General features: G+C 45.3%; 1 protein-coding gene across 1 annotated transcript; it reads right to left on the reverse strand.

The window, feature by feature from the left end:
• Positions 1-7,832: 7,832 nt before the first annotated feature.
• On the reverse strand, positions 7,833-9,125 carry CCL19 (C-C motif chemokine ligand 19). Its single transcript, XM_032595518.1, has 3 exons — positions 9,065-9,125; positions 8,226-8,352; positions 7,833-7,992 (listed from the first exon to the last, which is right to left on the reverse strand). The coding sequence occupies exons 1-3, from the start codon at positions 9,123-9,125 to the stop codon at positions 7,833-7,835; spliced, it is 348 nt and encodes a 115-aa protein (XP_032451409.1).
• Between the last annotated feature and the right edge of the window lie 17,333 nt (positions 9,126-26,458).

Raw genomic sequence — 26,458 nt, forward strand, 5'->3', positions numbered from 1 at the left:
CCGCCTAGACCCACAGCAGGCTTGATGTGCATGGGGAATAGAATTTTGTTGTGTTAAGGTACTCAGATTTGGTGTCATTTGTTATTTCAGCATAACCCAGCCTATCCTTGACCAATCAGGTGTGTTGGTGGTGGTTACAAGGTTTTGTAGAATAGAGATGATATAATAACAAACTAGAAGAAGAATGGATGTCACCCTGAGATCTTGGATTTAGAATTGGATTTTTGCTATGGGCTGAATTGTATCCCCTGAAAATTCATATGTTGAAGCCCTAGCCCTCATTGTAGCTATATCTGGAGATAGAGTCTTTAGGAAGTAATTTAAGTTAAATGAGGTCAAAGGGTAGGACCTTAATCTGATAGGACTTTGGCCTTATAAGAAGAGAAAGAGAGGGGCACCTGGCTGGCTCAGTTGGTTGGGCGTCTGACTCTTGATTTCAGCTCAGGTCATGATCTCATGGTTTGTGGGTTTGAGCCCTGTGACAGTGTGGAGCCTGCTCGGAATTTTCTACCCACCCCGCATCTCCCCCATGCACACACACACACTCTCTCAAAGTGTATAAGTAAGCTTTAAAAAAATTAAAAAAAAAAGAGAAGAAAAAGAGAGATCTCTTTGTCATGGGACATAGTGAGAAGGTAGTCATCTGCAAGATAAGTAGAGAGGTCTCACCAGCTCTCAACAGAAATTGACTATGCTGGCACCTTGATCTTGAACTTGTAACCTATAGAACTATGAGAAAATAAATGTCAACTGATTAAGCCACCCAGACTATGATATTTTATTATATAAGACCAAGCTAAATAAGACAGATGTGGTAATTGCTAAAGCTCTAAACAGTGTCTCTTTGGAGAGGGGTGAAGTTTTTTGGTTGTGTGAGCAAAAGAGATATTATATTAGATGATACCCTTAAATTTTTAAGAAGGCTAGGGTTTTGGACAAATGGTGTATGTTGATGTTGGATAGCCAGAGGATAGACTATAGAGGTATTTATCATTGTTTTCACTGCCCACAACCTTAACTCCTTCCTATATGTGAGGAATTTCCCATTGTATTAGTCTTAGTTAACCAATAGTTACTTTCCATCATATAATACCCAAAGGTCACATTCTAATTCTTCTAGCCCCCTTGGGCACATGACTTAGGCTTAGCCAATTAGAAAAACCTTACTAAGATTGTGAATAGGAAGATAGTAGTGATGCAAAGGAGCAGGAGTAGTAGAGAATATATTTTGATAGTGGTAGGAATGGTGGCAGAGGTGACGTGTGTTTTCCAGGGGCACTGTAGCTATGTTTCCAGATGTAGAACCTGGCAAGCTGATCACTAGATACTTGTGGGGCTTGAAGTAACAGTACAAATGAAGGCCAACATACCATGTATCTAAATATTTAAAAGTTATAAATCAAATAAAAATATACCTTTCTTACTGCCTTGAAAAATATGCTTTTAGAGCATCTTGAAGGTCAGGTTCAAATTTAGAATTCTTAGACTCCTTGGAGTTCCATGATGGAATGAGGTGGTAAGGGGAGCTGACTTCAGTGCTCTACTTGTCCTCCTCCTTTTCCTACCCTCAGTTATATCCTGTACCACGAAGAGTCATGTGCCTGGTGTAGACATTCTAGCCCCATACATACAAGCTCCTTCCATGTTCCCTGGAAATAGCTACCTCTTGGCAACTCTCTGGATGCAGAGAGTGATGCAGTCCATTCTAGGAAGGATGGCTCTGTGGAAGAGGACTGCCTGACTCTGGAAGCTGCTTGGGACTACCTGGGCAGGGAATTCTCTAGTTTTCAGTTCTTGAAATGTGATCTAGAAGGAGAAGCACAAGCTACAGGTCAGCATGTCTCCTTATTCCTGTGTCCTCTGTGTCCTGTGTCCAGAGATATGACTGGAGGAGAGCCAGAGTAGAGCCCTCTGAAACATGGAATGCAGGGCAGGGGCTCCAGTTGTCTGGACATAAGGGTGGTACTGGAATTTGGTATCCCCTTCTGGGGATGCTGTCCTGGAGGGATGTCTGGACTATCCTGGTTCTATTGCAAGCTTTGCAAATGGTTCTGGCTGCTCAGCCTCCCTTAGTCATCTATTTTCTACAACTTCCTATGGTCTTTTCAATAAATTACTTTTCTGTTTAAATCAGCTAGTGAGTTTCAATAGCTTGCAAGTAAGAATCTTTATTAATACATTTGTATATTTGCCTTTTTTGGTGTGGTGTGCGGTACTGTAACCTTTGTTAGAGGATTTCTTCAGCTTCATGAAGCCCAAGACCATATCTGTCTTGTTCACCTAGAACGGTGCCTGTTAAGAATAAATGTTCTGGGTTCCAGTGATGTAGCATCACTTTAGACACAATGATTTGCCAAGCTAGGACCCTATGTCATGGTAGCCCTTAAACTATGGGGGGTCCTACACTAACAGATATTTTGACACTTAGGGCTGCCATGCCAAGAGGTTCCATTTACTTAGACTACAGGGAAAATGGTGTCCCTGGAGTTGTACAATGTGGATGTCCTGCACTGTACATCCTGAACACCAGGCCTGGTCTTCCTGACAGTGATAGACTTCCCTGAGAGGAATAGTGACCTTATAGTAATGGGGGACTTTGACATTCATGGGGGTTCTGTCAGCAATGGGGACATTATTAGGTATTGAGATGTCCTGTCAGTAGGTGTTCTTGGATTGATGGAAGGCTTTTAAAGTGTTGGGCCCCTGGAAGGAAGGGGTGGTTTCTTCTTGGAGGATGCTCCTTGAAATGATGATCTGACAGGTATGAGGTCAGCAAGATGATTGAGGTTTTGATGGTGATGGGTCCAGATTTCCAGGGACTGTGATTCTGAGAACCAGAGCCCTGGGGGATCCGGTTGTCCTGGTAGGGCATTGTGGAAACTGCTGGGGTTCAAACCATCCCACTTCTGCTGTGTTGGAGCCCAGGAAATCTCACATCTTGTGCCTCCCCACAGGAGCCATGGAAGACTAGAAGGTCCTAGGAACAGGAGTAGGGCCTCCTCCCCTGTCCTGCCTGATCCTGGCCCCTCAGAAGATGGACATGACCCTTAGATGCCAGTCCTTCTGGAATCTGATCCCACCCCTGTGGTCCCCAGATGCTCTGCTCTGTGGAGGTTCCCTCCAGAACCTGGCTGGCTCAGAAGCCTGGCCCCGCCCCTTCCAGGAGCCTTGCCCACAGCACCCCAATGTCTGGCCCCTACTTTTTGGGATCCCAGGTCCTACCCTTCTATTCCTCTTTTCCTTTTAACATCACCTGGTCTTGGCCTCTGATACTCCCCTGGGAATGGAGTTAAGAATGTGGGCATATTTGTAGCCTGATCCCCATCTCCACTGCTCCACTTTGGGAAAACTGAGGCTTGAATAGACCTGGAGAGCTGTGCTTATTACCTCCTGGAAGCTTTGGGGAAGCTAACTTCCCCTTAGCTGGAGAGCCCAGGAGGCTAGAAGCCCTCCAGGCGGCATCTCTGTGTCTGGGCTCAAGCACTAATGTCCTGTCTGAGCCTCCAGCTTCTCCTCTGTTTTTTTCCTAGCTTTTCCTAGCAAGCCAAGCCTTTCTACCCCAACTGAACATCTCAGCCCTCAGCCCTCAGCCCAAGTGCTACCCCTCAAGCAGTCTTGGGGTGCAATCTCAGCTCTGTCACTTACTAGTTGAGTGAACTTGGTAGTTTACACTACCTCTCTAGGCCTCAATTTCTTCATATATAAAATGGGACTAGTGATCTCCATCTCATAGGGTTGCTGGAGGATGCAATGATATAATGCACATAAAGGACTCAGCTTGGAGCCTGGCATGTGATTAGCACCCCAAAGTAATGACTTTCCCTGTTCCCTGAGGGTCACTTCCTCAGACCTGGCCTTGCTGTATTGTTTCCCACTTTTATTTAGGAAATGGGTCAACTCAGAGAGGTGGTATGTGTTGTAGCTAAGAGTACAGATTCTGGAGCCAAACTGCCCAGCTAAGACCCCCACCCCCCCACCACTTCACTATCTGTCCAGCCTGGGCAAGCTACTTAACTTCTGCACCTCAGTTTCCTCAGCTGTAACATAAGAATGATACTAGTACTTAAAGCAGTGCCCAGCACTAGTGGTGAAATAGCTGGTATTACAGAGCCATGTCCTTCCATGTGGACAAGTCTCAGGGACCACTGAGGAAGTTCTCTGATCAGAGAAATGCTGGCTTATTCTTACAGAGGGGTTCTTCGAGGAAATTCCCCCACTTGGGAGTCCTGCTCCTTTGTGAGACTGTGATTTCCAAGATTTTCTGGCTGGTTCAAAGTTTCCCGGAGACCAGAAAAGGGGGGGGGGGTTGGGGGTGGGGGCTTACCAAGAAATTGAACATGAGCTGATGAAAGTATGATCAAAACCGTATGGGGCTGGCTCTTACCAAACACTTACCCATGCAACAGAGACAACCCCCATGTCTTGAGAACTGGATGTGCTCCAGGTATGAGTGGGATGGGGTATTGTGGGAAAGGGCCATTTTCAGTTACATTTTTTGTTAATCAAAAGAGTACTGGGCCTTGTTCTGTGCCAGCCCCTGAGCAGAACAATATTGACAGTTGAGATCAACAGGTCCAATCCCTTTCCCTGGGAACTCTATCAATAGACAGGACAGAGAGCTTTTTGTCCATCATGTAGTTGGGAGCTGGGGAGCTCTCTGAGCAGGGATGTCAGGTCCCTTTAGGGAGATGTTTGCTAGGGCCATAGGCCTTCAGGGTAGGGGGCTTTCACTCAGCTGCTGACCTTAAACCTGTAGCAGGTGCCATGGGTCCTAGACAGGAGGGTGTCTACCTAGAGCCAGGCAGTAAGGCCCCTATCTTCTGGTTGAGGAGCTGGAAGTCCATACTATCCCTTGGAGAAGCTAGAAGCCTCATCATTGTCAGGTAGGCTTCTGGCCTGCCATAACTTGGCAAAATGACGTAACACTTGTGGGTAAATCATAGTGAAACAGGGAGCAGGTGTGAACAGATAAAGTCACAATGCTGAGAATATTTGAGTGGGGAAGGACAAGTCTCAGATTGCTGGGCTAAGAGCAATCTCCTGTATCTGGCAGGAGATAAGAGGATAAGACTGAGTGCCCGGGAGGGGCTGGTGGCTGGGGAAGAGAAGGCATTGGCTGGAGAAGGGTTGGGGAGGGCTGCATCCCTGCTCCCTGTGGTACTCTAGTGTTCACCCCCTCAGACTTCCTTGAAATTCCTCATTCACCAGGCCTCCAGGGTGTGGCAAAAGGCTGTTCAATCTAAGCTCCTTCACTAGCTCCTGAATTATTTTCTCTCTTCCTGAATCTCAGCTTCTTCTTTGTTCCCAGAGGGTATCCCTTGGGACCCAAGAAGTAGGGACATTTCTGAATGTGCATGACTTTGCGGGGGGAGGCTATGTGAATGCTGCGGTTTTAGCATTCACCCAAAAGATGACCCAAAGATGCACGAGTCAAATCTTTGGAGGGACTCTTAAAAATTAGGTTCCCCTCCTTGTACACCTGACTTATGGGGGAACTAAGGTGTTGGAGATGGGGAGTAAGGAAGGGACTTGATTGGAGTGGTACAATGAAGTGCAGAAGTAGGATTGGGGGCTGGGCACTGAGTTCAGGACTTGTTCCTGTCCCCCTCCGTCCATCTCCCAGTGGCAGTATCAGGGAGGTAGTGTTCAAGGGCCTCTGTAATTGTAGCATTTCCCTCAGGGCTCTCTCCCTCACTTCCCCTCCTTTATCTGGGTTTCTCTCCCGAGAGTCCAGAGGGAGGTTTTGTGTCTGCCTCTGTGGCAGGCTGACCTCCACTTGGCTTCACTGGAAACTGAGAAGGATTTGAGGCAATGTGCTCCCTTCACACCTGTGTTTGTCCTTTGCCTGCTGGAGAGCAGGGCACAGGGTTCAAAAGGTGTCTATAGCTGGGACCTCTGGAGCTCCATGGTTGACTGCCTTAATGAATGGATGGGTAGATGGGTTGATGGATGGATGGCAGTCTAATGGATGCAGAGACAGCTAAATGGATGGATGCATGGGTGCATGGATTGGATGAGTAATTTCTTCCAGGCATCACAGCCAAATTTCCCAGCCATAGCAGTTGTTTTTGCAAATTATCCCCATCCCACCCATTCCTTGTGACTCTAAGACCTGGGATATCTGAGGTTTTGAATACCTACTTCTGGAAGCAGAGGGCAGGAAGAAGCTGCTATGATTTCAGCTCAGTGTGGAGGGGCTGGCACAATCCCCTCACCACTGCTCCCCTTTCCAGGCTGCCCAGGCCTGGTTTTGTTGCCAGATGAGGAATATCTGGTACAGTGATGACCCTTCTTCTCGGGTGATGATGCTCAGTCCATTGTCATAGCTACCGTCCAACCTCAGCATCACAGACTTGCTGCTCTCAGTGGGACAGTCCCTTAGAGGCCATAGTTGGAGACCAGCAGCTTCCTCAGGGGACATCGCAAGCATAGGGGTTCATTCCTCCCAGAGCAGCCCTGTAGTATGCTCCAAGAGTCACAGGGCTTTCATCTCTCAAAGAGGAGACTCCTTTATAACTCCCTGGTCTTAGTGTTGCCTTGGACCTGGTGCCCACATGGGCTGCAGAGGTAGTGGTGGATTCCTCCATGCTGAATCTCCCTAGCTCCCTGGCTACTCCTTCTTCCACTTGCTGGGCCCTTTCCCATTCTGACTTCTGGCTCCCAGGTCTATCTATCCCACACTACCAGATAAGTGTGGCCCCAGGATTGCTCAAATGGGGCTGGTCCTGGCCCAGCCTGACTGAGTGAGAGAGGAAGGCTGGCCTGAAAGTCAGATTCTGTATGGGCATATGGACACTCACTGCTGGCTGTTGAGCCTTTCCTCACATATTTATTCATTTTATAGACAAATATTTATTGAGCGACTATTTTGTGCCAGGCAGTATACTGGACACCAGGGAGACAGTGGAAACCAAAATAGGCATCATCCCTATCCAGGAAGGCTGACAAACTATCAGTTATAACTCAGTGTGATGAGTACTGCAAGGGGAGAGGAGCAGGGCTCTCTGAAGACTTGGGATGAAGGGAGGCTACCCAACCCAGCCTAGAGTCAAGGAAGGCCTCATGGAGAAAGAGTCATTAAGAACCAGATGGGAAGATAGGTGAGCCAATGAGAGAGAAGAGTGTTCCTGACAGAGGGAATGGCATGGCTGTTTGGGTACTTTCCCCCCAGATAGTAGAGCTGGGCCTCTTCCTGCCCCTGGCCATGAGAACTGGTTCTTGATAAGCCCCTTCCCGCCCTGGTGAAACCTGATCCCTGAGACATCTGGATACTTTGCCTTGGAGAGCAAAGACTGGGAGGCGTGAAAGAGTTTGGCTCAATCATTGAACAGACACAAGTTTGAGTGTCACAGTGCTGTGAAGAGACATGAGGTGGGGGCCCTGATTGTGGGAGTTGATCCTGAAAACCCAAGGTATTAAGTAGGAGTCCATGAGAAGATTGCTTAGGTTGCAGAGTGAAAATTAGATCTTGCCATTCCATCTCCCTATTTCCTATCCTGGTCCTCTTGGACAGAAAACAAACAGCAAACAGACAGATCCATGGGTACCAGTTGGGCTTTATTGGAAGCATTGCAGTCTGGGTGTGGAGGAGAAGCTGTGCTCCTGCCACACTCATGCCTGCTCACACTCACACTCACATTGACACTGCAGGCCCTGTCCCAGCTGGGTCAGGTCTGGTACAGAGTTGCTGGAGGCCTGATCCTCCCTTTTGGTCCTTGGTTCCCCAGGGCTGCAGTGATTCATATCCCCTCACTCAGACACAGGGCTCCCTCTGGGGCTGTCATGGGTTAACTGCTGTGGCGCTTATTCTAGGGGAGGAAGAAGAGTCAAGGTCATGGTCTGGGGTCTTGGGCAAGGACTCTGAGGGAGGAGGCAGGGCTGGGGAGGGCTGGGCTTGCCTTTGCAGTGTTCTTCTGCAGTCTCCGGATGATGCGGTCCACCCAGGGCTGGTCTGGGGGTGCACAGAGCTGGTGACCTCTCAGTGTGGTGAACCTAGAGTCACAGGTCAGTTATCAGAAACAGTGGAGCCCTGGAACCCAGATCTCTGGTAGGCCCTGGTGTGAGGGGCAGGAAGATGTGGGGACCACATCTGGGAACCAGTTTCAGGCGCTTACTTGAAGAGGTTGGGCTTGGCAAGGAGAAGAGAGACAAGATGGTGGGGGTATCACCAATGGCTGATGGGGGAGAGGAGGCTGAGGCTAGACAAGTCCCTCCCCACAACTCACACGACAGCAGGCACTCTACAGCCATCCTTGATGAGGAGGTAATGAAAGGCCCGCACGATATTCCCAGGGATGGGGCGCTGGGTTACAGACAGGCAGCAGTCTTCAGCATCGTTGGCACCACCCAGAGCTGGGATATGGGAAAGAAAGTAGTGTCAGGGCATAGGGACCCTGAGGAAGGGAGGACGTAGATAGCCCTAACTGAGGTTAAGGACACACGTCTGTGTGTGTAGGCAGCTAAATCAGTTATTCAGCTGGTATATATCAATATGGCCCTAGTGGTTGCTAAATATATTGAAGTACTTCTAAGCTGTTTGGTAAACAACCACTGCCCTAGGCCTCATAAATGCCTTTCTGCTGCCCTGATCATCCCAACTTCTCTCCCAGGACCTCTCAACTGCTGCATCAATGAAGAGTTGATACTGTTCACAGCACGGGGGTGGGGAGGGGAGGTGGGGAGTCGGGGGTGGGGAGTAGCAGGAGGCTGGGGTTAGAGGACTTTTGAATTGTTAAATATTTTGACTACTAGCCCTGTCTCCCATTCTCTCTCCTGTAAGCAAATATATACTGTTTTCTCCTGTCTGGGAAACTGAGGCAACAGGAAACAGGCTGCAGAGAGAAGGTAGCCATAGGCTTTGGGATACACCAAGAGACGGACAAACATTGGAATTCAGGGGCCCAGGCACTCACAGACACACACACAGGCACACACACAGTCACACACACAGTGTTCAAGGAACCTCCCGATTCACCCAAACATGGAGACCTAATTCAGTGTCCCCACATCCAGCATCAAATAGTCTGACATTTAGACACCCCCACCCCCTGTCCCCAGGGCTTACCAGGAGAGGTCCAGAGAATCAGCAGGCTGAGGGTCAGTAGTGCAGCTGCAGGGGATGCCATGGAGGGTGAACAGAGGCAGACCAGCAGTGAGCGGGAGTACGGGTGAATCTCTGGGTGTGTGCAAGAGTCTGTGTGACACTGAAAGTTGGCTGGGAGTGGGAGGGAGCAATGGGAAGTGCACAGGAGTCCTTCTGGGATGTGAGGGGGTCTGGGAATGTGAGTGCGAAAGCCTGTGTGAGGCTGCGACTGCCTCCTATTTATGGCTTGGAACTTTCACTTTCCCTGCTCAGAAATTCCCCTCCACATCCATTCCGTGGATTCCCCTCTGCCCCCCTTTTTCTGACGGAACCTGACCCTGCCCTCCCTTTTCCCGCCTCAGTAGCTTCCCTGCTCTTCTGCTTTCTTTGGCTTCATCTCGGAGAAACTAAGCAGTCTGCCGTCTCGCCAAGAGAAGGGACCTTGCAATGTCATCTCCAGATAGAGGTTCTCCATTATTGCATCAGTGGCATTTGCATCATTAACCATGGTTTTCAGTGGTGATAGTCAGGATTGGGGTGGGGTGCAGAGTGAGGAGTTGCATACCCTTCCCTAGCCTTATCCCTCATTTTCACTCTTGTCTCTGTGGTTATTCTCTCTGGTATGGGTGGTGGTGAGGAATGCTTCTCTGGTGCTCTCAGAACAACCATGGAGCCTGGGGTAGCCTCCTAGTGCCTGCCCATCCATTATCTGGGAACCAGTCCCTTCCTTGGGACAAGTATAGTTGAAAGAGAATTTCCTTGGGAGGATGCCCAGCACCTATCCCACATCTCAGGCCTCTGGGATTCAACTTCCTGGCTCAGCCAGCACTGCCCTTTTCTCTTTTACCATGTTCAGATGTTTAACACTTGGGTCAACAGAACAGCTGGAGGGATCCTGGCCTGGAATAGCCCCCTTCATCTTTCCCCTCCTCTCAATCCTGGGAACCAAGAGGGGATTTTTAGGGAGAGGTACTGGTCAGCTCATATTCAGACAATCCCCAAATTTCAAGGAATCAACAGATGGAGCAGGGGACAAGTGATTTCCCATCTTTATGAGAAAGGCCAGAGATAGATGAGAAGAGAAGGACTCAAAAGGGAAATTAATATGGGAACACCCATTCAAAGATCCCACTGAAGTTTTAGACCCTCTTTTGGATTGGGGAGGTGTTTTCCTCATAAGTTTCTAACTTATCTTTCTTTCCATCCATTAGTAATAATAATAATAGTAACAGTATTTCTAATTGTTTACTACACGCTAGGCTTCAATCAAGGATTTGATTTTACTAGCTTCCCCAACAAAAACTGTGAAGTAATTTTTATTATTATCATATTATTATTCTGTTTTACACATAAAGAAAATGAGGCTCAGAGCACAAGGTCACATGGCAAGTAGGTGTCTTGTACTTATGGGTCTTTTGCTCTAAGGTTTACACTCTTTACCACTATCGCACACTGCCTGTCTGCCAACTGTCCGTTGATCATAGAACAGTACAGATGAGTGAGACTCTACAGATAGAATGCTTTGGCTGGGACTCAAATTCCATCACTTGCTAGCTGTGTCACCAAGTGCAAGTTCTCCTGTTCTTGTGTCTTTTATTTTTTTGAAGTCAGCGTTTTCATTTTTATTCTCAAATTTTTATTTAAATTCTAGTTAACATATAATATAATGTTGGTTTCAGGAGTAGAATTCAGTGATTCATCACTTACATATTAACACCTAGTGCTCATCGTAACAAGTGCCCTCCTTAATACCCATCACCCATTTAGTCCATCACTCCACCCACCTCTCTCCATCAACCCTCAGTTTGTTCTCTATTGTTAAGAGTCTCTTGTGGTTTGTTACCATCTCTCTCTCTCCCACCCCATATGCTCATCTGTTTTGTTTCTTAAATTCCACATATGAGTGAAATCATATGGTATTTGTCTTTCTCTGATTGACTTACTTCGCTTAGCATAATACACTCTAGCTCCACCCACACCATTGCAAATGGTAAGATTTCATTCTTTTTGATGGCTAAGTAATATTCCATTGTATATATATTCCACATCTTCTTTATCCATTCGTCAATCAGTGGACATTTGAGCTCTTTCGATAGTTTGGCTATTGTTGGTAATGCTGCTATAAACATCAGTGTGCAGGTACCCCTTCAAATCTGTATTTTTGTATCTTTTTGGTAAATACCTAGTAGTGCAATTGCTGGATCATAGGGTAGTTCTATTTTTAGTTTTTTGAGGAACCTCTCTACGGTTTTCCAGAGTGGTTGGCTGCACCAGTTTGCATTCTCACCAACAGTGTAAGATGGTTCTCCTTTCTCCACATCCTGGCCAACATCTGTTGTTTCCTGAGTTGCTAATTTTAGCCATTCCTTTAGGTGTGAGATGGTATCTCACCATGGTTTTGATTTGTATTTCCCTGATGATGAATGATGTTGAGCATCTTTTCATGTGTCTGTTAGCCATCTGGATGTCTTCTTTGGAAAAATGTCTATTCATGTCTTCTGCCCATTTCTTAACTGGATTATTTGCTTTTGGGTGTTGAGTTTGATAAGTTCTTTACAGATTTAAATACTAACCCTTTATCAGATGTGTCATTTGCAAATATCTTTTCCCATTCTGTAGACTGCCTTTTAGTTCTGTTGATTGTTTCCTTTACTATGCAGAAGCTTTTTATCTTGATGAAGTCGCAAAGGTAATTTTTGCTTTTGTTTCCCTTTCCTCCAGCAATGTGTCTAGTAAGAAGCTGCAATGACTGAGGTGAAAGAAGTTGCTGCTTGTGTTCTCTTATAGGATTTTAATGGTTTCCTGTCTCACATTTAGGTCTTTAATCCATTTTGAATTTATTTTTGTGTATGGTGTAAGAAAGTGGTCCAGTTTCATTCTTCTGCATGTTGCTGTCCTGTTTGGGAAACTGTTTGTTGAAGAGTCTTTTTTTTTTTTTTCCATTGGATATTCTTTCCTGCTTTGTCAAAGCTTAGTTGACCATGTAGTTGTTCCTCCATAGGTGTTCCTGTGTCTTAATATCCTTCTGTGTAAAATAGGAATGGTGCTAGATCTACTCCTTAGGGCTAAGTGAGGTAATGCAAATAATGTCCTTAGTTTAGAGGCTGGCTCGTAATAAACACTCATCAACTGTTAACTATTGTTATTATTCTATCCTTCATTCAGATGTATGTCAGTTCATCTATCTATTCATTTTCCATCGATGTATGCATTCTTTTGCTTATGGTGGTTCGGATTATGCTCTGTCGTCCCACCCTCATCCACTCTCCACTCTTCTCTACCCTGCTCTGTTCTCTGGAAGGCTGACCTGTATAGACTGAATTGCCCTCCAGCTTCTGTTTTAGTTTGGTCCACAGGAGGCAGCAGCAGGAGATCAGTGGGTGGTAGGAGAGAGAGGTTAATTCCCTAGATCCTTCATTTTGCTGCAGTCCTGGCAGTGAATAATTTTCTTTCTGGTAGTTGTTCTCAAAGAGTGGTCTTCAGACAGCAGCATCAGCCTCACCTGGGGGCTTGTTAGAAATGCAAATTCTGAAGTTCTATTCCAGACCTACTGGAATAATCTGTATTTTAACACACCTGTAGGTGACTGATACATGCTGGAGTCTGAAAACCACTGATCTATAGTTATAGACCCTTTGGGGCTCCCTCCTCTCTATGGGTCTCTCTGTAAGGCTCCTGAAACACTGTTCCCTCTTCTTGCCCCTTCAGGCTTTGGTATGGTAATGGTTTCCCACTATTGCTAAACCCTGGGTGCCTCACTGTCCCATGTTGGTTTCTTAATCTCACCTCACCCCTTAAATAGCTCCTTTATTAAAGTCTTTCTGGTTAAAATTTTTTGAGTGTGCCACCTGCCAGGATCCTGATTGATACAGTAAATGGTACCAGAAGAGATCCAAGGAAATAGATTCCCACAATGGGATTCTAGGATTGGGCCACTCAAATGTTTGATGAGTCACAGATAATCCCTTTACATGGGTAAAGAAGACACTAAGTAATCTGAAGCACGAAGAAACATCACAGTCACTTGGATTATCACCACTGAAGTATAGGGTGTAATGTTGGTGGAGGGCAAGGCATTAGGAGATAAAAATGACAGAGGTACTTAATTACTATGGCCACAAATGGGATTTCAAATGGTGATTACATATATAGTTGAATGGGCTGCCTGTTTGTGATAATGCTAGCAAAATTATATTAAAAAAAAAAAGGTGAGGGATGCCTGGGTGGTTTGGTTGGTTGAGCATCCAATTCTTCATTTGGGCTCAGGTCATGATTTCACAGTTCGTGAGATTGAGCCCTGTGTTAGGGATTCTCTCTCTCCCTCTTTCTCTGCCCCTCCCCTATTCTTGCACCCCACCCCTACCAAATAAATAAATAAACATTTTAAAAAAGGGTGAAAAGATACCATGAACTTCTTTTTTTTTCTTTTTAACTTATTTTCTTTTTTATTATAATTTTTAAAATTTACATCCAAATTAGCATATAGTGCAACAATGATTTCAGGAGTAGATTCCTTAGTGCCCCTTACCCATTTAGCCCATCCCCCCTCCCACAACGCCTCCCGTAACCCTCAGTTTGTTCTCCATATTTATGAGTCTCTTCTGTTTTGTCCCCCTCCCTGTTTTTATATTATTTTTGTTTCCCTTCCCTTAAGTTCATCTGTTTTGTCTCTTAAAGTCCTCACATGAGTGAAGTCATATGATTTTTGTCTTTCTCTGACTGACTACTTTCACTTAGCATAATACCTTCCAGTTCCATCCACATAGTTGCAAATAACAAGATTTCATTCTTTTTGATTGCCGAGTAATACTCCATTGCATATATATACACCACATCTTCTTTATCCATTCATCCGTTGATGGACATTTGGGCTCTTTCCATACTTTGGCTATTGTTGATAGTGCTGCTATAAACATGGGGGTGCATGTGTCCCTTCAAAACAGCACACCTGTATCCCATGGTTAAATTCCTAGTAGTGCAATTGCTGGGTCGTAGGGTAGTTCTATTTTTAATTTTTTGAAGAACCTCCATACTGTTTTCCAGAGTGGCTGCACCAGCTTGCATTCCCAGATACCATGAACTTCTAACTCAAAGTATGGGTGGAGATCCGGATAAACTCTATGGAATTCTTAAGAAATATTTATTGTATGTGATCACATGACAGATGTGGCTGAGGATCAAGCCCAAGACCTGATTGTATGGGTTGTAGAGTTGTAACACCAGGTAAATGCACAACCTCACCATACCTGATGCTAGGGTGCTGTTGGAAAGGAGCAGGATTCTGAGACTTGTGATGAGGATGTTTGGACAGAGATGAACAGAGCTGATAATGTTTTTTGTTTTTTAAAAAAAAATTATAATATTTTAATATTTTTTTAAAGTAAGCTTCATGCCCAGCACAGAGCCTAATGCAGAGCTTGAATTCATGATCCTGAGATCAAAACCTGAGCTGAGATCAAGAGTCAGACACTTAACTGACTGAGCCAACCCAGCTCCCCTAATTTAAAAAAATTTTTAAACGTAATCTCTATGCCCAACATGGGGCTCCAATTTACAACCTTGAGATCAAGAGTCACATGCTCTACCAACTGAGCTAGCCAAGTGCCCCTAAAGCTGATAATTTAATATCTTCAAATTCCTTTGAACATTTCTTGCTGGTAGAAGAACACTCTTCCTCCTCCTGCAAACCATGAATGACCTGGCCTTTATTCCATTAAAAACATGTTTTTAATAACTCCTAGGGCATGCATTTTTTTCTTCAAGACTTACCCTGACAACTCCTCATAGTCTCCAGGCCTACAGGGATATATAAGATGTGCTCTAAGAACAACAGCATGTATGCTGAAGGATTTGCAGGAACTTGAAACTCTATTGGGAGAATCTTGGGGACCAGTGAGGACAAATTTGTTGACATGGTGCCCTCACCCAAGAATTGTATTAGTTCAGCACCTGGGAGTGATATTAATAGTCTGTTGGGTTGGTTACTGGAAGTGTGGACTCAACAGTGGCCTTTGATCAATAAAGTCGAGATGTTAGAACCTCACTGACATAAAACTTTGATGTGCATGTGATTTACATGGGAGTCTTATTAAACAGTAGATTCTGATTAAGTAGGTTTGGGATGAAACCCAAGATGCTGCATTTCTTTTTTATTTTATTTTTATTTTTGAGAGAGAGAGAGAGAAAGAGTGCACGCACAAGCAGGGGAGGGGTGGGGAGGTGGGGACAGAGGATCCGGAGTGGGTTCCGAGCTGATAGCAGTGACCCCGATGCAGGACTCACACTCATGAACCATGAGGTCATGGCTTAAGCCAAGTTGGATGCTTAACTGACTGAGCCACCCAGGCACCCCCAAGATGCTGCATTTATAACAAACTTCTAAGTGATGCTGATGCTACTGGTCCATAGACTATACTTTGAGGGGCAAAGTAGAGGAAGGACCGCAAAATTTGAGAGAGATGGGAATGTTGGAGTGCACTTGTTATGTACAACCACCAACTGTACACCTCTGAAGGGCTCCAAAAGATACTTCCTTCTCCAAGGCAATAAGAAAAGCTTAATGAAGGGAACAGTAACTTCTCTGAAAAGTACTATAGTGGCTTCTTTAGCAGGAAAGAGATGAGGATAGAAGATGCCTTCTTGGGACTGGAAAATCTTATTTCAAGGGGAATAATGGAATCCTTAAGTGGTAGAGGTCAGATGTGGGCACCTAACCATAAGCAATAAGGTAAATGAAATTACATATAAACTGTAAGGACAAGTTGGTAATTTATGTGCTTTGCCCACAGGGATCTGTGGTGCTAGCTAATTGATTATAGCATTCCTAGGGATGAAATAGATGGACAGCTTATTGATGTGCTACTTGACCTGTCTAAATGGAAACATCTAAGTGGGCAAAAATTTGATCCAAATTGTACTGGGGATTTACAACCTTTTGCCTAGTTCCTCTACTTAAGTCAGTTTCCTAAACCAGAAGCCCTTTGATCGAGTGGGAGGTGGGAGGGCTTGAGTCTCTTTCACAGGTAGATTCTATACATCTTTCTCCTAGTTAGTGGTTCTCAAAGTGTGGTCCCTGGACCAACAGCATCTGCATCACCTGAGAACTTGCCAGAAATGCAAATTATTGGGCTCTGCCCCAACTTCATTGGATCAGCAAGTCTGCAAATGGTTCAGCAGTCTGTACTTTAACAAGCCTTTCTTGTAATTCTGATGTATGCTAAAATTTGAGAGTCACTGCTCTAAGCCTTCTCTATAGAGAGATCTGTAGCCATTTTGCTAGGGTGAGTCTGAATGTAGAGTAGGACATACTCAGACCTTTGGGGCATTATTAGATACTGTCTCAAGTTAATGCTAGTCTTAGGGACCCAAAATCCTACTGTGGTCTGCCAGCTGGAGTGAAGGTTTATAGAGGTCAAGTTACAGGAGGATCTTAATACAGGTCTGTCTCACAGAGGGTCTCTAACACCTGTCCACATTATTTCCCTAGGTTTAGAATGTATAGTGGGAATAGGTATACTTAGTAATTATCCAAATGTCCACACTGATTCCTGTGTGAATAAGGAAAATTATAGTAGGAAAGACCAAGTGGAAGTCCTTTAAACTATACCTGCCCTATCACATTTCCCACTAAATAGTAAACTTAAAGTAATGCTACATTCCTAGAGAAATTGCATAAATTAGAGCACCTTCAAAGACCTAAGAGATGCCATAATGCCTGGCACAGAATATTACAGCTAATAATCTAGCACATGCCTTTTTTTCTATACCAGTCAATTAAAGACCATTGAAATCAGCTTCTTTTCTTAAAATATTTTTAATGTTTATTTATTTTTGAGAGACAGAGAGAGACAGAGAGAGAGAGAGAGTGGGGGAGGGGCAGAGAGAGAGGGAGACACAGAATCTGAAGCAGGCTCCAAGCTCCGAGCTGTCGGCACAGAGCCCACCATGGGGCTCAAACCCACAAACTGTGAGATCATGACCTGAGCCGAAGTTGGATGCTTAACCGACTGAGCCACCCAGGCACCCTGAAATCAGTTTCTTTTCAACTGGAATGACAGGACTACACCATCACTGTCTTACCCCAGGGATGTATCAGCATTCCTGCTCTTTGTTGTAAGAGCAGGACATCCCATAGAATATCAACTGTCATAATCTTGACATCCCATAGAATATCAACTGATGACATTATGCTTACTGTCTCTGGTGCACAAGAAATAGCAGTCCCCTTACATGCCTTAGTTAAGACCCATATGTGCCAGAGAGAGAGAAAGAAATCTTACAAAAATTCAGGATCCTGCCATATAGGTGAAGTCTCTCGGCTACTGTGGGTGGAGAGAAGCTGAAAAACGGTGGTCTGTGGTGTGGTGTAGCTTCACCATGAAGAAAGAGACACAATACTTAAAGGGAAGTTTAGATTTTGGAGGCAACATATGCTATATTTAGGTGTACTGCTGTAAAATATTTACTGGATATGACATAAAGCTGATGATTTTGAATGAAGCCCAGAGCAAGGAGGGCTCAGCAGCAGGTCCAGTTTCCAGGAAAGTTGCGCTGCTACTTGGGTGTTATGACTCATAAATCCAATGAACTTCAGATTTTCTGTGGCAGAAAAAGGGTGCTGTAGGAGCTCCAATAGGAGAATTACAGCAAAGACCCTTAGGGTGTTGGAGTAAAGCCACACCTCTTTTGCTAATGATTATTTTCTATTTGAAAAGCAGTTCCTGATTTGCCACTGGGCCTGGGTGAACACTCAGGCTCTAGTTCACTCGGTGACAATGTGGCCTAAGGGTGTTATCTATAGCAAATCATATAGTTGGATGTGCACAGCAGCATCCTTCCATTGTTAAATGGCCATTGTACATATGAGATCAGGCCTTACAAATTTCAGAAGGCAAGAGTAAAAGCATGGGTAGGTGGCTCAGATTCCTACTTGTATTGTTTCTTCTTCTGATTACACTTATACCTTCAAGGAGAAGTTTTCTACAGTTAACAGAGGGAAAAAAGGCATGGTCTTGATGTTTAGATGGGTCTCTAAGGTATGCTGGCATGCGTCAGAAGTAGACAGTTGCTTACATTCAGAGGTGGCCTTCAAAGACAGTGGTGAAGGGAATTCCTCTCAGTGGGCAGAATTTCAGGCAGTACTTTGAATGTCAACATTGTTGGGAAGTAGAGACAGCCTGAGGTTTGGAGGTATACTAATTCACATGCAGTGGCTGCCTACAATAACCCTGCCCTCACCTTTGTGAATGGTTCCTTCACTAAAATTTTTTTCCATTAAACCTTTCTGGGCATGCCATTTGTTTCCCGCCAAGATCCTGAATGATACAAGAGTATAGTGCAGAGGGAGCATAATAGGGTTCAATTAAATTTCATTACTGTCTGCCTGGAATGCCTGTTGAGAAAGACCTTGAGAATCAGCAGGAAAGAGTAAAATAACACAATAATAATAAACAAGGGATTTGTAACACATTCATTCAATAAATATTTATTGAGGGCCCCCTATGTTCCAGACACTGTTCTTGGCACTGGGATATGGCAGTAAACAAAACAGATGGATGTTTCTGCTCTTGCAGAGTTTTTATTCTAATGAAGGAGACAGGGAATAAGAAAACACGAAAAATGTATATACTTCAGAGGACAGTAAGTGCTATGAAGAAAAATAAAGAAGGCCAGAGGGATAGGGAGTATTGGGGAGTGTGGTCAGGGAAAACTTTGGTGACAACATTTGAACAGAAAGCTGATGTGAAGAAGGTGAGGGAGAGAGCCATTCAGAGATCTGGGGAAGATGTTCTAGGCAAAGAAAATAGCAAGTGTGAAGATTTTGAGGTGAGAGTATGTTTGAGGAATAGAAAGGAGGCCAATGTTATGGGAGGGAAGTGAGCAAAGAGTGGTGGGAGATATAGTCAGATATTAATATGGGCCAAATAATTAAGGCTTTGTAGGCCATTGTAGGGTTTATGTTTTATTTTGAGTGAGATGGGGAACGATTGGAGGGTTTTAAATGGAGGTGTGACATGATCTGATATGTTTTAAAGTCTCCTTCTGGCTGTCGGATCAAAGTAGTGCAAGAATGGAAGCAGGGAGACCAGGTCAGAGGCTATTGCAATAATTGAGGAGGACACAACGTTATTGGGAGTTGGTGAGAAGTGATTAGATTCTGGAAATATTTTGAAGGTAAAGTCATGGGCTTTGGTGCGGGGTTCAGCATACAATGTGAGAGGAAAGAAGAGGCAAGAATACTGCAATATTTTTGGCTTGAGCAATGTGATGGATGGAGTTGCATTTACCAAGATGTGGATGACTACAGAGGAGTGGGTGTGTGGGAAGATCAGGGGCCTGGTTTGACTTGTTAGGATGAAGCAGCATTTTGGATATATAAGTGGAGATGTTAAGTAGGCAGCTGGTAATGTGAGTTTGAAGTTCAGGGGAGAAATTTTAGCTGAAAATACAAATTTGGGAGCATATGGATGGTATGTAAGGCCATAAGACATTGAGATCTCCAAGGGAGTGAGTGTAGGTAGAAGAGGTTCATGTTCCAAGTCCTGAAGCTCCCCAACATCGACAGATCAGGGATATGAAGAGGAATCAGGGAAGGAGGGGTGCTGTCAGGGTGTTACGATGGTACCCACTTTCATGGCAAACAGGGAAAGGACACAGGGTCCGTGGGTGGAAGGCTTAAGCACCAACTCCCTAGCCCGTTGGTTTAGATGATCCAATGGGGGTGGAAGTGGGGGATTGGATGCCAAGCAGGTGGGTTTAAAACAGTTCCTGATCACATACACAGAACTCTAAGTGGGCTACATGCTTCACCTAGTTCACCCACTTCCCAGCCAGGTTGCTTTTGTGTGAGCCCTGGACAAATCTTACAGCTCAGGGCATCTTTTTCTAGCCTATACCCACACTCCTCCAAGGAGCCCACACGGACTTCATGCTTCCTGGTTTGACCATATCCACACCTCAGGAATCACAGACCTTGGATAGTGGGTCATAGCTGTTGGGACAGGGAAGGGAGCAGCTGTGCCTGGGAAGTCAACCAAGTCCATGGTAGGGGAGTTAATGATTGTGGGGAGAGGACCTCGACTAGATGCTTAGTGTTTGTTGAATGAATGAATGTGTGTATCCCAAGCTGTGTCCCTGGAGCTGTGCTTGACTGATGTGCTTGTCGTGTGTGTGTGTGTGTCTGTGTGTGTGTGTGTATGTATGTGTGTACCTGAGGTGCCCATCCTGTGTGTGGGCCTCCCCACGCCTACCTCGCGCAGTTAGTGGTGTATGTGGCTGTGTGTCTCCTCTCCCAGGCCTGCAGAGGGCGCCCCAGCCTGGGAAGGGAGGCTCTCGAGTGGGGCGGGGCTCTGGAGGAGAGGTGTAGGGAAGCTGTGGTTGGCTAGGGGTATTATAGCAGGGGCGGGGGCGGGGAGGCGGGGAGGCCCTGACCCAGGGGGCTCCTCAGAGAGTCCGGGAAGGGCGTTGGGCCTAAAGTTCCTGGGCCGGGGCCGACTTCTGGTGCTCTCCTTGCTCCAGGCACCCGTGGGCCCCCGAAGCCGGAGGTCCCGGAAAACGGGCCGGATACGCGGAGGGGAGACTTGGACTGTAAGTGGGACCACACCCCCGGGGGCCTGGGGCCAGCGTGGGCCTCAGATGCCCCCCCGGGTGGCCATTACCCCAGGTTTAGAACAACGGCCCTCCCCCCAAATCCCCGCCACTCAGGCCCCCGAACTCGTCTGTACACAGCTCGCTGGCAGAGACGCGTGGGCGGGCGAAGGCCTGTGTTTGTCTACAAATATTTATCTCCCTCACTCCCACTCCAACATACCCTGAGTCCAAGGCACTAACGTAGAAGACGAAATAATGTTTGTCTTAAAGGCTAAAGGAAGTTCACATCACCTCTGGCACTTCCTTCACAGAATAACCTGCACCCGATTGATTCCTTACACCGCATAATTACGGTGCTAACCCTAAAAAAGGGTTTCTTTGTTCAGTGAAGGTTTATTGAGAGCCTAACTGTGCCGGCGTGAGGCTCGGCGCCAGAGGATGAAGGCCTTTAACATGGATATGAGCGGAAAAGGAATTTATACTATTCGTCATTGGACACAGGAAAACGCCAGACCTCTGGCCTATCATGAGACACATTTGAGGACAAGTAATAAAAAAAAAATCTTTCTGGTCCCAGAAAGATAAAGGAAATGAAAACAAAATTCAACCCACAAACCTGCTGTTTGCATGTAGCCGACCGAGGACCGCGGTGACGATGCTGCCTCCTGGTGGCGGAACGGGGCAACGCAGTTGTCACAGTCAAGTGGAGTTTCACAGGGTGGGAGTGGTGGTGGCAGTGACGGCGTGGATTCTGAACCGAAATTGGCTCTGGCTGCCCAGGTGGTCAATAGTGGAGTTTCGTTCTCTTAATATTAGATTGAAATTTATTATGACCACAGTTCCATAGCTCTAAAGCGAAAGTCTTCAAGAACATGGCATCAGAGTTTCCCTGGGGTGTTTTGGTTTGTCACCACCGAGAAAGGGATGTCCTGAAGAAAACAAAGTCTTCAGCTTCTTTTCATAGCTAATACATTCTCTGCAGGTGGAACTGTAAACACCAATAGAAGAATTAAAAATATAGGTGTTAGAAAAAGACGCTTGGCAACTTAAGCGTTTATGAAAATGGTAGCTCATTGGTCAAGACTGATGCCAAAGGATAGAAGCATTGATGAATTTCATAAAACAACACAGCATCATTTTGACCCAAAATACAAGGAAAAATAGCACCTGGATGTGGGAAAGAGAAAGAACTTCACAAAAGAGGCCAGTGAAGCTGAAGGCGTTTTCACAGGTAAATGCTTAAAGCCAGGAAACAAATTAATTTTGAGTTTCATAAATAGTAAGTGTGGGCCCAGTCCCTCTGACCTTCCTGTACCCTAATGCAAGGTACAGATGCCAAGTGTGTTAGTGGTGCTGTGCTGGTAGCTCTATATTGTTCCATTTTTAATTTTTGAAAGGAATATATCAAAAGAAAGGCTCTGTCATTGGTGATCATGACCCTCTAAAGGCTTGGGTTGATGAGGAAAGAATGAAATAGTGGCTAGCCAGAGTATGGCCCAAGTATTGTGGGAGGTGTGGTTGAGAAATCTGATTGCTTAGTTTGGAATTAGTTTCAGGTTCATATTACTGAGCTTAAGATGTTTTTAGGAGGTCTCACTAGCTCTGGACAGGGTTAAGGATATGGGATACAAACCCCTTACATTTGAATTTTTTTTTAACGTTTATTTATTTTTGAGACAGAGAGACAGAGCATGAACGGGGGAGGGTCAGAGAGAGGGAGACACAGAATCTGAAACAGGCTCCAGGCTCTGAGCGGTCAGCACAGAGTCCAACGCGGGGCTCGAACTCACTGACCGCGAGATCATGACCTGAGCCGAAGTCAGCCGCTCAAACGACTGAACCACCCAGGCGCCCCCAAACCCCTTAACATTTGTATCAAAGTGGTCCTTAAAGAAAGGAGGGCCAGGGGAAATGGGAGGCTTCTAATTCCCAGGCAACTCTGACAAGAAGGAGCTGGCCCATCATTTCATAAGTGTGTGTGTTATTTCATGGGAGAGATAGTGACAAGATCATTTAAAAACATGGTATTAGTAATTTTCTGAATGGTCCTGAGGATGACTTATTGTTAGCAGAAAGTTTTAAAGCAATAGACCCATTTAAAAATATATATATATTTTTAACGTTTATTCACTTTTTGAGAGACAGAGACAGAGTGTGAGCAGGGCAGGGGCAGAGAAAGAGGGAGACACACAATCCAAAGCAGGCTCCAGGCTCTGAGCTGTCAGCACAGAGCCCGATGTAGGGCTTGAACTCATGAACTGGGAGATCATGACCTGAGCTGAAGTTGGACACTTAACTGACTGAGCCTCCCAGGTGCCCCGCAATAGACCCAGTTTTAAAGCAATGAAATGTTTTAGTGCTTTAGTGTTAAAGGAAAACTCTGGATTCCAGGGATTACAGTGGCTTTTCATGATTGAGGGGATGATGATTTTGTAAATTTGGGGGATGTTTGCTCTTTAGAATTTTTTTTCTTCTTTTACATTCCTAGTAGAAGCCATTGTCTCCCTATTGAACACAGGTATACTACTATTCAGTAAAATATTTATTTTTACATATGCATGAGCAAGGCATTGGAAGTCCTTCAAATTTATAATTTTATTGTATTCTTTGTACTTGTTTTTATGGAAATATTTCCTTGTCTAAGCAGCAGTCTTTTGGAAATTTACCTTCATCTCCTCTCCCATTTCTGTCCTTTACACACATACACACACCAAAAACATTTACTGTAGTTTTAGTTGGGGCTCAAGAAGAAGTACAAATAAATGCATGTGTTTAATTTGCCATCTTTACCCTGAACTCCTACTAGTCTTTGAATTTAATGCTGTTGATCTTTTCCTTTATGGTTTGTGTTTTATGGTTTTAATCTTTTTGTCTTGGTTTGGTTTTGGTTTTACATCTTAAGCTCTTTCTATCTCAAGGTTATAAACACACGTATCTATAGTTTCCTCTATTACATATATTTTAAACATTGGGTCTTTCATTCATCTCATATGATGAAACATTGAAAAGTATTGAGTTTATGATAGTGACAAGATAGAGGTGTTTTAAAAATGGAAAAGAAATTAGAACTTAGAAAAAACCCCAAAAGGCAAGTGGCAAAGGAAAAGTAAGCCAAGTACACTACTGTGCTATGCAGTGAACAATTACATGGTGATAATAATGTAAACTCTGATCATGACCTAAATATAGTGGTATGACTATATTTAGAGGACAGGGTGACAGAAGAGGAGGGTTGGTAAGAGTTAATTCCCCATTTTTTGTAATAGGAAGCCAATTGGCAACGTTTAAATAGATAAACCGAGAAACAGAAGTGTGAACAAAGTATTTAGATGTATGGCACTAACTCCTAGAAGAAGTAGCTTAAGAGTTAAAATTTGCAGGAAGTGGGGCACCTGGGTGGCTCAGTCCGTTGAGCATCTGACTTCAGCTCAGGTCATGATCTTGTGGTTCAAGAGTTTGAGCCCTGCATTGGGCCCACTGCTATCAGCTCAGAGCCCGCTTTGAATCCTCTGTCCACCCCCACCTCTCTGCCCTGCCTCTGCTCATTCTCTCTCTCTCAAAAATGAATAAAAACATTTAAAAAATTTGTAGGAAATGGTTTTCAAAAGTTTTTTGATATTTTGAAAAGCCATGACTATTACTTAATTTTTTTTTTAAATTATGCATCTTAAGAAAAAAGAAAGAACAAGATAACGTCAAAGATGAAGGCAGATAAGGAGAGTGGCCACTCGTTTTCTGATGGAATAAGGAATATATTGCATGCCTGCTCAGGGCAGGGTTTGAGGCACAGATGAGGCATAGATAATTAGCAGGGTAATTTAGCGAAATATGAAGTTCTGCTTATGTGTTTCCTTTCACTCCGGAGCAACCTCGAGTTTTGGCATGGCTAAGAATAGAGGCATCCTGATGTCAAAGGCCCTTCTGCTTTTGTAAAAGTCGGAAGCACACCTGGGAAGAGATTATGCCCGGAGGGACTGGGGAGAGGAAGGATTTTGAAGAAAGGTCTTTCTGACTGGGAGGGAATTGGTGTGCACGTCCAGCAATGGGCTGTAATCCCTGGCTGTGTTGAAGCAAGTGTCAGCATCTGAGTGAATGGCTCTGTGGGGGTGTCATGGGAAGCCAGGTTCAAGCCCAGAGGCTTTTATAGCTGAGTTCCCGTGTCTCTAATGTGGCACAGAGCTAAGAGTTTGAGAAGCCAGCACCTGAAGAGTCATACCTGCTAGTACCACAAGGGCCTTAGCATTTACTGGTAAGACTGATGTCCAGTGATGGGATGGTGTGGGGAGCAGATAGGAAGCCTCTTCTGTGCCTTGATGTTTCTATGACCTTTGCACAGCCCTTGGCAAGTGGGATCTCCAGACTTCCTGATGTTGAATTCCTCATTAGCACTCCAGTGCAGGGGCTTGGAGTAGGATTAAGTTCATTGAAAGAACATTTTAAAATGCAATAATTCTTGTGGCACCTGGGTGGCTCAGTTGGTTGAGTGTCCGACTTCAGCTCAGGTCATGATCTCATGATTTGTGGGTTCGAGCCCCACACTGCGGTTCTGACTACGCAGAGCCTGCTTCGGATCCTCTGTCTCCATCTCTCTCTGCCCCTCCCCTGGTCATGTTCTCTCAAAAATAATTAAAACACACACACACACACACACACACACACAAATGCAGTAATTCTTATATATCTGAATTTTCAGACTAAGATCACACCTGCTGCACGAGGATAGGTAGGAAGAGCCCCCATCTTCGCCCGTTGCAGGAGGACCAGACAGCACTTACTTTAATGACTTTATGATAAGTAGTAAATGATGTGGTGTGCTCAGGCTCTCACGGAAGGAAAAGGTGGTGGGGCAGTCACCTCTAGCTTCTCGCCCCTCACCCAGGATCTATTCCCTTCTTTCCCACATGGCCTGGCTCCCCAGTGGTTTTCCCTCTCCCTATATATGGGGATAAAAGAGGCAATGAGGGGATCTCTGCTCTGGGGAGGAAGAGGTAGAGAAGAGCCAGGCCAGAGTCTTCTTAGAGAGGACACTGATTTGCATTTGAATTCTGGGGTTCTAAATACCTGCCACAGGAGACTTAGTCCTTGGTCTCAGAGGTTAAAGGGGCTAAAGTACCCTAGGGAAGAAAGGGAAGGAGAGAAGGCTTTCCCACCTGGGAGGGAGCTTAGGGAGTCAAGAAGCCCAGATAGGAATAGAGAAGCACACAGCTCCATTAAACAAAGAGAGACCCAGCTTCACTGATGAGGGCAGGAGTGTGTGGGTATTTGGGAAGGGATGGGGGCTCTGAAGGGGTCCCAGGGCCGGAACTGTGCATAGGGTAGGTTTTAGTAGAACTTGTGTTTGCCTGTGTTACAGGCAGGCCCAGGTTCCATTCTCCCTTCTGGGGACCCTCCCAAAGAAGTCCTTGGACCTTTGTATTCAGAGGACCCCAGGGAAAGTGGTGGCAGTCCCAGGCAGAGCTAGGAAAAGATCTGGAGGTCACTCCTGAAGTGATAGCATGCTGGACATAACCAGGGAAGGGCCCTCTTCAAGGTCTCAGAGGCCTGCAGAGCTTTTGGCGATGTGTGCTCTTGGTCCACCATCTCTCACTGATAGGGATTTCTCAGAGACCGGGAGCAGCCCAGATCCCTTTACTGCCAGGGTAACTGGGAGGCAAGAAAACTCTTGGGATAGGTGAGAAAATAGAATTTTCCAGGTCAAGTTCTTGGCTGGGACCAGAGTGTGTGACCCCACCCTGTAGTGACACTGGCTTCCCCATTGACGCAAACACACAGGAACAGATACTTGGG

The sequence above is a fragment of the Lynx canadensis genome, chromosome D4 (genome assembly GCF_007474595.2).
Source record: "Lynx canadensis isolate LIC74 chromosome D4, mLynCan4.pri.v2, whole genome shotgun sequence".
Lineage (NCBI taxonomy): Eukaryota > Metazoa > Chordata > Mammalia > Carnivora > Felidae > Lynx > Lynx canadensis.